At 39.2% G+C, this 14,171-nt stretch overlaps 2 protein-coding genes across 5 annotated transcripts in view; one reads left to right on the top strand and one right to left on the bottom strand.

Moving 5' to 3' along the window:
- The window catches only part of med23 (mediator complex subunit 23), a 29,301-nt gene extending 23,129 nt beyond the window's left edge, over positions 1-6,172 (bottom strand). For 2 of the 4 annotated variants that reach the window (XM_074684980.1, XM_074684981.1), the window contains exons 1-11: positions 5,974-6,172; positions 5,411-5,442; positions 5,173-5,260; positions 4,953-5,077; positions 4,058-4,169; positions 3,624-3,722; positions 3,380-3,481; positions 3,211-3,280; positions 2,895-3,007; positions 1,592-1,687; positions 925-942 (exon numbers count right to left, since the gene is read on the bottom strand). In XM_074684980.1, coding sequence (XP_074541081.1) covers positions 925-942; positions 1,592-1,687; positions 2,895-3,007; positions 3,211-3,280; positions 3,380-3,481; positions 3,624-3,722; positions 4,058-4,169; positions 4,953-5,077; positions 5,173-5,260; positions 5,411-5,442; positions 5,974-6,024 — 906 coding nt within the window. In that variant the 5' untranslated portion in view covers positions 6,025-6,172. The remainder of the gene's footprint in view (positions 1-924; positions 943-1,591; positions 1,688-2,894; positions 3,008-3,210; positions 3,281-3,379; positions 3,482-3,623; positions 3,723-4,057; positions 4,170-4,952; positions 5,078-5,172; positions 5,261-5,410; positions 5,443-5,973) is intronic. The other 2 variants (XM_074684982.1, XM_074684983.1) reach the window with 1 other exon arrangement.
- A 1,430-nt stretch (positions 6,173-7,602) lies between these two features.
- il20ra (interleukin 20 receptor, alpha) lies at positions 7,603-12,472 on the top strand. The gene is made up of 7 exons (XM_074685655.1): positions 7,603-7,651; positions 8,719-8,842; positions 9,181-9,389; positions 9,559-9,734; positions 9,859-10,003; positions 10,341-10,477; positions 10,949-12,472. The coding sequence occupies exons 1-7, from the start codon at positions 7,603-7,605 to the stop codon at positions 12,014-12,016; spliced, it is 1,908 nt and encodes a 635-aa protein (XP_074541756.1). The 3' UTR covers positions 12,017-12,472.
- Positions 12,473-14,171: the final 1,699 nt, after the last annotated feature.

The raw sequence follows: 14,171 nt of genomic DNA, 5'->3' as shown, positions 1-14,171 counted from the left end.
CTCTTAGCTGACTGGCTAGTCCTCACTTGGTAGGCGAAAGCTTTTAGCATAAACCGTAGTTTTGCCAAAGTCAGCATGACAGAGAGCAGCGTTGAGTCAGACATGACCTCACTAACACCAGGCACGGACCGGACTACATCCACACATGCAGCGCTGCAGGACTTGAAATGTCAACAGCAGGGTTTTAAGAAGTGTTAGCCAGAACCAAAGACTGGAATGATGATTCTGTTTTCTGTGGAAGAAATCTAAAACTGTCCCAGTTTACGTCATAAACTCCCAGAACAGCTCCCATTAAAAATAAAGTGTGCACCAGCCTGAGAATGGTGAAAGGTATGTGGGTAATTAGATATGATACATCCACACATTCTTCAAAGTTATTCAGAAAGACCAAGAGATGTAAATATAAGCTAGAAGACATCATTAGAGCAGCCTCCAGAGTTTACACATGCTTCTAAGAGTCTCCTCGGAGGATCAATAAAAGATTACCTTTAATAATCTGGAGGTTAAATCTCCTTGAACAGACCTGAACATTGTGTTTTTCTAAGGTTTCGATCAATGACTGTATTTCTTCAGCTGCAGTTTTACTCTGCTGCATTAAACAGTGTTATGGGAGCAGGTGAAGCAAAGTGAGGAGGTTGACTGAGCAAACATTAGCGATTGGGATCTGTAAACACCAGTGATCAGCCTGCTGCTGCCTGTCTGTTCATCATTATGCGTGTTTTTATTCATCTCTTTGTAGGGATCTAAGGCCTGCTGTGACCATCTCAAGCTCTGTAGCATTTCTCTCCAGCTCAGTTTTCCTTTCCTTTTTTCATTGCCAAGTTCCAATTTTCACAACATCAACGTGCCAAAGAAAAGCTAAGCCATCCGATTGGGCTGGTTAGTTGGTAGATAAGGCGACCAGGAAAAGGAACAACAACATACCTGGGCAATGTTCAGAGTCTAGAGAGCGCATGGCAGGGAGAAAAAAAACACAACCAGAGGACAACAGAGAGAGACAGAGAGAGAAACAAAGAAAGGGGGAGAAAGAAACAGAGAGAAGGGGAAAAAGGAGAGACAGACAGAGAGAAAGTGGTGACTAAGGAGCTAGGTTGTTCGCTGTCCGTTCAGCACAGTTAGCATCAGCAGTCAGGTTGAATTCTGGGTAATTAAAGTTTCAGATTAAAATCAGAGCTCTGGCCGGTGAGAGCTGGTCCACCCGTGTCTGTGGTGCTCAGCTTAAACTGTGTGAACCCAACAGAGAAAACTAACCACAGTGCATTATGGGTCGAGCTCAAAGCATTGGCTTGCTCTTAATCTGGTCTTATTCAGCTGTGTTACCAGGGCAACAGAGGAGAGGGGGGATGTTTGGGGAGGAGAGGAAGAGAAATGTAACAGAAGAAGAAGTTAAAAACAAAAGAGAAAGACATGAACAGGACAAAGTAAAAAGTGAGGAAGGAAAAGGGCAAGACAAGGAGAGGAGGCAAGGATGGGAAGGAGGGGGAGCAATAAATAAAACAAAGAGGAGGATAAACTGGACAGGAAAGGGAGGGCAGGTGGAGAGCCTGGTACAGGAGAAGAGGAGCAATATGAGCAAAAGTGATGGTCATACCTGCTTGTTGAGTCCCAACATGTTGCACACCATTTCTCTGGAGTATGGCTGCTCTAACACGTAGCGCAGGAGGCCTGTCTGTGGCTCAAACAGGTCCTGAACATAAAAGACAAACATGTTGGTGTGATGTGAGTGTGGAGAAGAAGATATACTGCTACAATAAGAGGACTTCAGACTTTAATAGAAGGGCAACAATACATGATGCCTCCTTGGATACTCGGGCTGGGACGATATGCTATTCTTGTGATTCGATTCCATTATGAATTTTGGCCTGCTGATTCGATTTAAATTGCGATTCTTTGGCATTTATGATTTTTGTGATATCTATGTTGATTTTTTTAACACCAGACCATGTGAAAAAATTAAATGATGATGATAATGTCAAGAGACTATATCAGGAGCCATATTATCCCATAAAAGGCACATCACGGAAGTCAGGGGGAAACATTTCACCCTCTGCTGGAGAAAAGTGGCCTATTCAGTTCATAAACAAAGACTGGAATGAAGAATTTGAATTTGAAAAAAAAAATCAAATTTTTGACAAAAAGTCCCAATTTTGGCATTGTCAAACAAAAAATCCCAATATATTGATTTTAAATTTTTACTCCCACCCCTATTGGATACTATGTGAAAACAGGAGACGTCAGCCTGACAAAATAGAATCACTAGCCACATATACATGGACCCAAATATTCCACTTGCATTCGGTTTATTTGCTCTAATGGAAAGAATTTAACCTTTATATACACCTCATTCCAAAGGAGAGGTGCCAACCCGAATGGACATTTAACCGGTTTCACAGGGGTGGAATATTCCTTTCCCCAAACCCATTGAGGTATCATGTATCCACTCAAATGGAAAGTTGTCAGGGTGGGTTCTTTCAGCCTATGCTCAGATATGACGTAAGATGCAACTAGAGATGTTCCTCAATTTGTTTGCGCATGCCCCATTGACTATTCTGTTTGATTATAGCGGCCCATGTAGACCAGATATTGGATATTCCTTTCCACGTGTACAATTGTTTTCGGAAAAGTCATTCAGACAGATTCTATTCGGAAAGACAAGAAACTTCTCATGTAACCGTGGCTATTGCCAACACAGAAAAAGCCAACAAATATTTTACAACACAAGATCGACGTAACTTCTATGTAACAATCAAAAACAGTAATTCACCACTATGTTTTGGTAACACTCTCTGTGCCCTTTCTTTATTGCACTGTTTCAACATGTGTGATGTAAAAATGTCAAACTACTGATACTACTCATAAAGCCTGGAAGCAGTGCATGTGAGTTAATATGTCACCTTGTCGTATGGTAGCATCCCTTTCAGGGGGAAGCGAAGAGTAGTGGGGTCTAATTTCCAGGAGTTACAGATGGCACCACTGTTATTCACCACTGGTAACAAGCTGCACCGACCTGTGGACACATTCACACATGAGATTACTCAAAAAGGATTACTCTACTCACAAAAGCTGCATCACGTCTTCACAGGTATTCATTTTTATCACTTGGAAGGGATGGTGTATTTCGCCAAAAACAGGAGTCCTCCAAAATAAAAACCTCTCATCCTTCATTGATATCTTTCACACTTTCAGTTTTAGTGTGTTTATGTGTCTCACCACAGATGGAATTGATTCTGGCCGTTGGTCTGAAACTGTCCACAAAGTCTGATATCAAACTCCCAAGAAGCTACAGAGGTGAAATGAAATAGTGAATTAAAAGAAGGGTTTGTGGAGAAGCAATCGTAATACATAAATTTTATATGCAAAGAAAAAAACCTTCACTTACCCAGTGTGACAGCTGACCCTCTGGATAAAGTTTTCTGATTTCATTGATGGCAAAGTATGCTGGCAGGAGGCACGCATTTCTGTCCAATATGTATTCTACCACCTGGAATTCATACAAATGCATGATTAAAGAAATACATGTTTTATTCTCATGGATAATTACTGTAGCATGCAAAGGGTATGAAAAAAAAACAAAAGCACAAATAACAGAATTTTTCAAGTAAAAAAGGAAGACCATAAATTACATCTCTTGCTGCCAGAAGCTGTTGGACTATTGCTGAGCTGACGGTGGTAGGAATAGTTTGAATTTTATCCAGTACAGCTTTCAGCAGGTCTCGCACACCCTGAAACATACAGACACAACACACTTTTTAGAAACATCCACAAAAAGTTTTCTTTAAAGGATGAAGCTGCAATATTGACTTTATTCAGCTTAAAACACGCCAAGTAGCAGAATAAGATTATTTAAAAAAACAAAAACAATTTATAACTCAAAATCGATTTTAAGACACAAGTTCTGAAAGCACCAAAGTAAGTGTTTGACATCATTACTCGGCCAAAAGCCACTTTTGGCAAGAATGACAAAAGTCAAGTCAGCTAAACATATTTAGAGCCAAACAGTATCTGGTTTTAAAAAAAGCCTGTCTTCTATGAATATGTGCGTGTGCATGTGTGTGACCTTGTAGTCCACCCCTCCAATGATCTTGCGAATCAGCTTGAATGTTAATGCCCACAACTGTGTCCTCTCCCACTCCAAACTGTCCGAGCTTATCAGAGCGACACAAACCATCCTGTAGAAAAAGAAAGACACACATTGGACCTGTAGAGGCCATTTCAAATTGTTCTTGTAGAGCAAAATAATTATAGTTTGAGTTCATATGATTTATTCTGGGTATACAATTGATTTAAATTTGTTAGCTTTAAAACAATTAAGTAGTTAGTAATTAAGGTAGTTTATGTTATAGATTATAGTAATAGATTTATTTTAGACCGTTTGAAGTGCTTGGTTGTGGGGGGAGTTTTGTTCATAAGGGCAGTCAGTGCAGGTGTGGGGGTCAGTCTTTTGTTTCGTGCAGGGTGAGGTGAGCTAACGCCAAACGTTTTTGTGACTGTGAGATGGAAAAAAGGTCTTTTTTTGTTGGATATTGTTGAGATAAGATTCCTAAGAAATGAATGACAAAAACTGATCTTTCATCTGTAAAATAAAAGGACCTTGGACCAGATTCGTGAATACTGGATTTATTGAGAAAAAGATAAAACATGGACACGCGTCAGGACAACAGCTGGCTCCTCTCATTCAGGTGGCTTTTGAAACACAAGGCAGGATTTGCCACAACAGGACCGATAGTTATCGTTTGTTGACTTTTGTTTAGTTATCGTAAACAACAAACACAACGGGTTCACAGTGCTCTCAAAACATAAGGACAATGAATCTTTCATGGTAGTATTGTTATACAAATGCTGTCAGTCAAAATTAAGTCATAATAAGTGTTAGATTATCTACAAATCTATAAAGCCATACATTAGGGCACACAGTCTGTTTGTTTTTGTGAAAAAAAAGTATGTGCACATACCTGGGTGTCAACAGACTGGTCTCCACAGCCATTGCCAGACAATCATAAAGAAAGGAGATCCTTTTAGGACTGTGCTGGCTGTGGATAAACCGCACAACCCACTGCACGCACTGTTCATGAGAATCCTGCAAAAAGACATGGAGAAAATTAGAGAAAATCAAGACATACAATTAGTGTTCACTGAATGAACATGACAAATTCATTCTGTTTGAGTAGAGACCTGTGGTAGTGTCCCCATGTATTGTCTGAAGGCTCCCAGACAGCTGATCAGTTTCGTTCTCTCATCCTCTGGAGTGTCCATAAACATCCTGAAATCAAACAAAGTGGATACTTTAGCCTTTATCATTTTTTCATGTTTTGTTTATGGAATACAAAAAACATTAACATTGCATTTTCTTATCAGATGCTCACTCATTTTTTGCAAATAAAACAGAAGAACATGTTTGAAGGGGTCTTACCCAGCAAAAGCCTCTTCTATCATCTCCGTTTTCTGAAGAGAAGGAGGGGATACATTTACTGAGATAATGAAATGTTAATTTATCTTTTTTAGTTATCATTATTTATATCAACAACTGATTTTTGGAGATTAGCATTTTGGCATAGAAACTACCACTTGTACTAAATCGTGTTGTGGTTGGGGAATGATCACACATTCCAAATGCTTCAGGAACAAATTGTTACTGAAAACATATGAAATGTTTATGGTTCTGTGCACACGTCGTTAGTATTGCAGCTCAATGCATTTCAAGCAACAGATCAACAAATGAAAGCAGCAAGTACAAAAATAGCTGCCTGAGTAGTTGTATGCATCTATGTTTGGGTATTTAAAATGTGCAATGAGGGGTTATTTGATGCTTGTACTGAGTCGTTCAAGTAGAGACCGTAAAATACAATTCCTGAAGTCTAAGTCTATGGACAACCTGAGATGGTTAATTTGTGAATACTAAATGCACACGGTTAACGTTGTCTGAAATGCTGACTAATGTTAGCTTCAAACGCAGGCAATGAAGATTCAAATTACCACAACATCCTCAAAGATGCTCTGCAGCTGCGTTTCCATCGAAAGAGCCATTTTATAGTGATTGTTTTAGTGAACCATCACATAAATCATCCTGGTCCTTTGCCTCAATGAGCTCAGTTTCAAAAAGCTACATGCTAACAGGAAAGAAGCGCCAAAGACTGCACTTCCGCAAAAACAATCCGGAAAGAAACTTGAAGAAACAGCACGAGCGTTCCGCCTCAATGTTACATCCCTCCTGTGCTCCATCTCTGTTTTCAGTCATTTAGACCTTTAAATATGTGCCGCATGTCTCTTGTAAGTGGTAACCGTAACACATGCAGTACGAAGAAGTGTATATTTAACTGTTTCGGGACATGCTACCAGAAACGTACATCATCTGTCTTGAGATGGTTACACTGGAGAAAATGTCAGTGATCCAAAATTGCTCAAACAAACAGCACAGCTGATTTTTGTGACATTTCATTAAAATAGAATTTCATTAAAATAGAATTTTAATTAATTCATAGAGGGCTTTTTCCTCTTTTTTATCCTTAAATTGGTGAATCTGTAAAAGGGGTCTGTCCCCAGCAAAGTTTGAGGTGAGCTATTTCTCGTGAAGATGTAAAATTGTGTTAAAACCCAACCATATTATGCAGTATTAACTGGCAATGACTCATAGTGTCCACCAGATGTCACTTTAAGCACATCAGCGTTTGAAATTCTGGGTCTTGGACTTCATCTCATGTTCCATTGAAAACAGAAATATATGTGTAGTTTAGTGTTTCTAATTATACGTCATATTGGTTTCATTATTTATTTGCTTATGAATACGTGAGTGTATAATCATTTATTGGCAAGTAAGTAAGTCAATAGTTTCATGCACACAAAGGCTTAGGATAGAAATATGTTTCTCAGCACAAAGTTGTTGTGTATGAATTTGAATCCTGAAAAACTTGAGGGGCAGCCTTTTAAATATTTAAATCACAATTGAAACTCTTTTCATGAATAGTCTTTTTATACAGTGAAGACCAGTTGGAGAGAAAATTAATGAAAATTGTTATTTTTGTCATCTTGTTCCCAAAAAATGCTACTAAACATAATAATGCATTGCATTAATCACCATTGTGTGAAAAGTACAGAGTGTAAATCATTTGTGATGGAAACATTTGACTGAAGAGTATTTTGTGACGTTTCTTCTACTGAAGGCTGTTTACTTTTTGGACATATTAACAAATGTTGGTTTAGTATCATATAGTAGCCTGCTATAGTCATAAACAGTTAATGTGGCCATCCAACCCGAGCACTCACTTACACCTGCGCAGGTGTAATGTGCACAAACAAGTGAGGTCACATTCCTTCCTCATACTGCCACCGGTCGTACTTAGTTGTTTGCTTTTCCCGTAAATCATTGAGTGTCTGGGTTTGCACTCACTATGAGGACTTTGTACACACACCTTTACTTCCTCCTGGGCTCTATAAGTTTGTTGTCAGCTTGTTGAGGTAGACATCGGGCTTCTGGAAGGTGCACCATCGACCAGGGACAGTAAGGAGTGAAGCCAAGCGAGCTGACAGGCCGGAGGAGGGACAGAGGAGCTCTCAGGGCTGAAAATGTTAGAGTTCGTGGTGGAAACATGATCTCCTCAAACAGACATGTGGATTGTGTTCATTTTTTTCAGCTTGGGGGCTCTGTACAGCACAGGTAAGACTTAATTTATCGATAGTTTGACGGGGACATGTCTTTTGGTTTACTTCATTTCTTTGTTGTCATAATTAAGCCTTTTTCATGTGTGAAGCTAATGTTAATATAGCATACTTGATAAATTCAGTTGATTTTGGGCATTATTTGGTTTCCTTTTGCTTGTGTCCAATAATCACGTGCCTGTCTTGTAAAATTGAGATAAATAATTGACGAGGCCATCTCTAAATCATTGACTAGTTTGGATTTAACTATAGAGCAATAACTTCCCTGTTAAAACCACAGAGGATCTCTGTTTATCCAGAGGGTTTGATTAGTTTATTAAAATGGCAATAATACAATCTGCCTCAGTTTTACAAACCGCACTGGAACCATTATGTAAATATTATTTTTGAACAAAAGGGTCAATGGTGTCATCATAACCGAGCAGCGCTGTTCATCATTGAGAGCCTGACATGATAATAAAAAGTTCACTTATTCATGGGTAAATCTCAAGTATCAACATATCCTCATGCTGTCATCACACAGATGTGGCTTTGATTAACTTGCATCTGTGCATGGATTGAGTGTGTAATAAAAAATAGGTCACAGCCTCTTTATTTTGGGTGGGTAACAATATGTGGCCTGGGAGTAATTATGTGTTGCGCTCAACCTTGATTTCAAGTTCCTAGATCACAATTCATAAATTATTCTCAGTATGTGTCTGAAGAGAACATGGTGTGATAAGCTTTGTTTTCCTTTTTTCACTTATTCTCTCTGTTTATGTACATTCATTTTATAGAAATTGCCATATTTGTTTAGTTTTAAAACTTTGGTTTGTGTTTTGATATTACTGGAGCAGGCAATTGTACAATGTCGGGACTCTTACTTTTAAGCTCAAGAACTTTCCTCAGAGATGTACTAGAACCATGGTCTCCATAAAGCCCAGGAACTTTATTTCCCTGCCATCGCTTGTTGAACTGGTGGTGCTAATAGGGTTGTCTGGTAGCTTGGTCAAGCACTGCATTTAACACTTTTTCACACAATAGTGAAAATTTCAAATAAAAAAATCTACTATCTTCTCTTCCCAGTCTCTTCATCTCCTCCCAGCCCCATTGATGTCACCTTCTCTTCTGTGAATCTGAGGAATTTGCTGCAGTGGTCTCCTGGAAATGACACACCAAATGACACGCATTATACAGTGCAGTATGCCATGTGAGTAAAGTTTATCTAAATTTAAAAAATAAGAGTGATCGCCTTTTTCAACAAAGAGATAATACTGTGAGAGATAATACTCCCTCAATCTTGATGCAACTTTGTAAGCATAACTTGAGCAAAGCTGCAGGACAACTTTCGGCACGTCTCACAGGAATAACAAACAAAAAGAAGCAGGGGGAGGAGGCAGGTAGAGAAACAAGAGAAAATGAAATCAGATCTGACAAACAGCCAATGTAAGATAAGGTTTCTGGCTCTAAGAAAGGGGAAACTGAGAGGAACATTTCAGGCATACTTCCTTCATTCTCCTCTGATCTCTGTGGTCTTGTGTTTTCCAGCTATGGGGACAGTGTTGAGGGCAGCAGAGGGAAACGGGTGCACTGGAGGTCAGTGCAACACTGTACAGAAGTGGTGCGCTGCTGGTGTGACCTGAGCCATGAGACGTGGGATCTGGAGCAGGGATACTATGCCAGAGTTCGAGCTGTGAGCAGGAAAGTATCCTCCAAATGGGCGTTGACACTGAGAAGATTCGACCCAAAGTCAGACAGTAAGCTAATGTGACACTCCATCTAAAAAAACTACAATTCAGTCTTTGCATTTTAGAAATGAATTTCTTGGCTTCATATGAACACAATGGTAACAAATATTAGCTTGGCACACAGGTAGATAGATGAATAAATCAACCAACAAAGCATCTTTTTAAACATTTCTTTTAGCCACATTTGGCCCTCCCTCGGTAATGGTGGACACGGAGGATAACAGTGCCATCATCACCCTGAAGGGACCAATGAGATATCAGCCAAACAACCAGACCGAAGCAGTTTCCATGGCTACACTCTATGATCAGATGACCTACAACATCTCCATACACAACCTCCGTAGCAGTCTGATGGTGGGTGAAAACATATGAATGTCCTGGCCTGTCCCCACCCTCTTAAGACGGGCAGGTAATTAAATCAATCACACCAAAAGTTTTGCCCCACAAGAGAATAATGTTTGTGTGTATTCATGTTCAGAGCCATTTTCAAGTCGCCTCCAGTCTGTACAAATACCGCCTGATGGAGTACAACACAAAGTACTGCTTCTCTGCAAGGACAAAGTTTCTCTCCATGCCTGTCCACTGCCAGCCCTCAGAGTGGCACTGTGTAACCACGCCTCCAGGTACAACCACACCGCGTATGTGTGTGTGAGGGTGTGTGTGTGTGTCTGAGAAGGAGAGCATGTGAATATTTCCTCCCTCTTTGACAGCTAGAAAGGAATGTCATGTAACTTGTCAGACTGGTAAGCGCCAATTAGTAAGAGATGTGTTTCGTTTTTGTTCATGAGACATTGGAGCTCCTTAATGTTGATCACAAAACGTATTCCTTTTTACGTCTTAATAAAATTCTGATTAACACCTCAGATTGTAAGATGCATCACGTAGAAGTCATGTTTGCACCACTTACACTCTTGCATGTCTAGATATATTTTTTTGATTCTTATTTTTGTGTCTTTACAGACCCCTTGGTTGCCCAGCTGCAGTGGGTGGTTGTGGGTATTGTTGTTCCATTTGCGTGCATGTGTGCTCTGGTGGTAATTGGCTGCCTGCTCTATCAGTACCTGACAGGGAAAGGACAGAAGAGCCCATATACACTGGTAATGAAAACACACACATCCATATATACACACTAACATATGTGCAACTCCAGCGCCAGCTTACCCATTAGGCAGTGCAGGCAAATGCAAAGGGCACCGTGGCCTCAACCAGGCTGAGAGGTAATACAAGTACCAAAGATGCCTAGAAACTTAAAAGTGACACCAAGGAGAGAGTGATGACGCTAACTGTTGTTGGTAGTTAGCCAGCTAGCTGCATGGGTGGAGCGGTGTGACTCAAGTGTAGGGTGGAAACAGCCGACGTCAACATAAAATCGATTTCCTATTTCTTTTAACACAAGCAGTCTGTTGGCTGCTTACACAGCTTATGTCTGTGCTGATTAACTTTTTACCTTTTCTCTACAACAATATCAGATGCTTAGTTTTATTGAGTGGTTTGTATTGCAAAAAAGTCACTTTTGTTATTTTCATGTCAAAAATGTTCACACAACATCTTCCTTCTTTAAACTCCAGAATCCACCAGCCCTTCATTTGCCTCCTCTGATATTCCCTCTTGAGTCTCCAAATATTGTCCTCATCAAAGTTGGGCTACCGCCGGAAGAAGTGAACATGGTGTCTGACACAGCATGCAACAAAAAACAGCAACATATCCTGGAACCCCCACCAAGATATGCTCCACAAAGTTTGGAAACACCTCCAGAGCCCGTCGAACCCTGTGATGATGAATCCTTGGACTATTCTTTTGTCTGCAAAGCCTCAGAAACTCATACCAGAGAGGATGATGAAGAAAGAGAAGGAAGTTATGATGGAAGAGAAGATGGAAATAGTGAGAAGAAAGACTGGGGAGTTGATAATGGTTGCTCTGCTAGCACTTACACTCCTCAGGCCTCCAAGTCTTATCTATCTCAGAAGTCTAGGGTGAGCACACATGTACAGGCACACACATGTGTACCACGGAATTCAGCTTTACTGTTCCAGAGTCAGGCACCACCACTCATTTTTCAAGAGGGTGAGAAAGACAGACAGTTGTCAGGCGTGTTTGTGGACAAGAATCCAAAAACAGGGCTCTTCAATATTGGTTGTAATGTGAAAACAGAGGAAGGAATCATAGGAGAGATGGAAAGTGGAAACGAGACAGCACCCCTTCTTTCTGCTTACGCCTCTCAGAACATCATTACCAGGCGTACTTCCCAATCTGACCAATCAAATTACCTTTCTGATGACTACGGTGTTCTGAGTCCAGCTGAGCCACACGATACAGAGGACACTGAGGAAGAAGAGGGACCTATTTGCATAAATTGGGATCCTGAGACTGGGAAACTAGTCCTGCCAGTGATGGTGATGGAGCTCAAAAAGCAAGATGAGTTGATGCAGGGAGAGAAAGAGAGGGAGAACAAAACCGGAGAAGAAGAGGGGGGGTATGTGATGAAGGGTGGGTTGAGGTTGGAAAATGTGTTTGTCAGACAAGGGTCTGAGGAAAAGGCAGAGGCTCTGAGAGAGATGAAAGGGAGAGAGGAAACCGGGTGGGAGGCAGATGATCTTTTTAGCAAATGGGACTTGGTAATCTCGATGGATCAGTAGATGATATTCATCAATATTTATTTACCTCAGTCAAACATGAAGCGTTGTTTTCCTGCTTTCTCACCACACTCTAAGATCATGGAAGTATTCTAATCAACATTAGTTTTATTGAGAAATCGCATAATTACTTAAAGGTAGTGTCTGCAGCAATTTTCATTACTTATTAGTAAACACAACATTCAAACTGGGCTCCTCCTCCTTGGCTCAATGCCAGCAGGAATGCACACCAACAGCCTCTGACTGTAACTACGTCCTCTGTCCACTATAGTATCTGCTCAGGGTAGCGTCTCCACTTGCTACCAAATCACAAAGTCACTTACACACTGGACATGCTATGATTGGCTGAGGTAACCACGACTAATTTCCACCTGGAAACGTCCCAGTACAACCCAAAAATCAACATACAGGCTGAGGAGAGGGTTGAGGTAGATTCAGACACTGACACACATGTATAGAGGCCAGAAGTGACAAGTGAGCCTAATTATTCCTGTAAAAGTTGACATTTATTGTTTTAGGGAAAATCCTGCAGACCCTACCTTCAACCCCTAGGAAAACCCCTAGGTTCTTTAATAATTACGAACAATGCTGCTTTACTTCTATTATCATTATTATTATTATAAGTAGTAGTAGTAGTAGTAGTAGTAGTAGAAGTAGTATTAGTAGTATTATCATAGTGATTCGTGGCTTATACATCTATCAAACCACATAATATAGTGCAGATACTTGCAAAGTAATTAAACTGTGATTATGTCTGAAGAAAATTATCTTCGCTAGAGAAAATAAACTAATAAAAATTATTAAGTAAAATTAGTTAAATCTAACTGATTTAGCTCAAGTCATAACTTGTTGGCCTTCTGGGATCTTTGCTTTAGATTTTTTTTTCTTCCTGAAAAGCAGTCCCAAGGACAAACGATAACTCATATTTTCAACACAAACTGAAAAACCTTTGTGATTGTAATCTTTTGAGTTTAGTGTATTCCATTTTGGAAGTCAATTGTATTTTCTCTCAATTTTGAAGGTTTTTTCTTTTTTTTTCTTCTTCTATGAAACCACAATGAAGATGCTCTGTGACTGTATATATCCGTTTTTACTTGATTTATTGGTGGTGCCTGTCTTAGACCAAAGTAAAGCACTTATTTTATCTCCACTAACTCATATTTTGTATTTTTTTAAAATATCTTTTTGAATATTTAGGGCAGCATTTTATTTTGGGCAACATTCAAAAAGTAATTATTGCTTCAGTTACACAGGCATTTGCTTTATCACCAATCTATTTCTGAATATATTACAAAAATGAAGGCTGTGTGTGTCTATGTAATTCATGTATTCTTATGCAATGAAGACAATATACAACATACAGAGGATATTAATAGTGCAGCTTTTAGCTTTTTGGTCACTATCATGTGTAATTCTTGATATTGTTAAATGAAGGAAATATATGAACACACATACTGGTATTGTGCTATTACAGATATTGCTTTCGGAGTTTTCTGGCTTCGATTTGCTGTAAGCTCCTACAGCCACAGTAAAGGAGAATTATAAAACTCTCTATTTAGTTTCAGATTGATGTAACTCAGGTGTCTGCCATGTAATGCCAAGTTTGATGCTGTGCATGAAGTTTTACTAAATGTTTTACACTTGGAAATCCACCAGTGATAGTTTGTATGTTGCAAGACTTAGGTACTGTACATTCAAAATGAATAATAAAGTAGACACTATAATTGTTTATCCTGTTATTTTTGAAAAGCTTCCTCCAGCTTTTTTTTACTTTACAATGATTTTGTTTTTTTGGAATTAAGTGTTTTCTTGCAGGAGTTATGTAAACATATCATTATTATTATTATTATTATCATTATTATTATTATTATTATTATTATTATTATTATTATTATCTTTGCAATTTTTAATTTGCAATAGACCTTGTACAACTACAGGCTAGGCAAGGAGTCCACTGTCTGGAAGTCTGTCTTTATGCAAAAAATATTTAGGTTATTTTTTGTGAAAAATATTAAGACCACTATAACAGTAGCAGTGTGAATTTTTTTTTCCTTCTAAGAGATGCCTAAAGTTGAATTATTGAACTTGTTTTGAAAATAATCTTATGTCCCAGATTAAATTTGGGCAGGGTTATATAGGTATAGCTCAAGTTGTTTCA

Source organism: Halichoeres trimaculatus, unplaced genomic scaffold (genome assembly GCF_033239565.1).
Source record: "Halichoeres trimaculatus isolate MK-OKI-2021-1 unplaced genomic scaffold, fHalTri1.1 fHalTri1_scaffold_13, whole genome shotgun sequence".
Lineage (NCBI taxonomy): Eukaryota > Metazoa > Chordata > Actinopteri > Labriformes > Labridae > Halichoeres > Halichoeres trimaculatus.
This window is presented reverse-complemented; position numbering and strand designations above follow the sequence as displayed.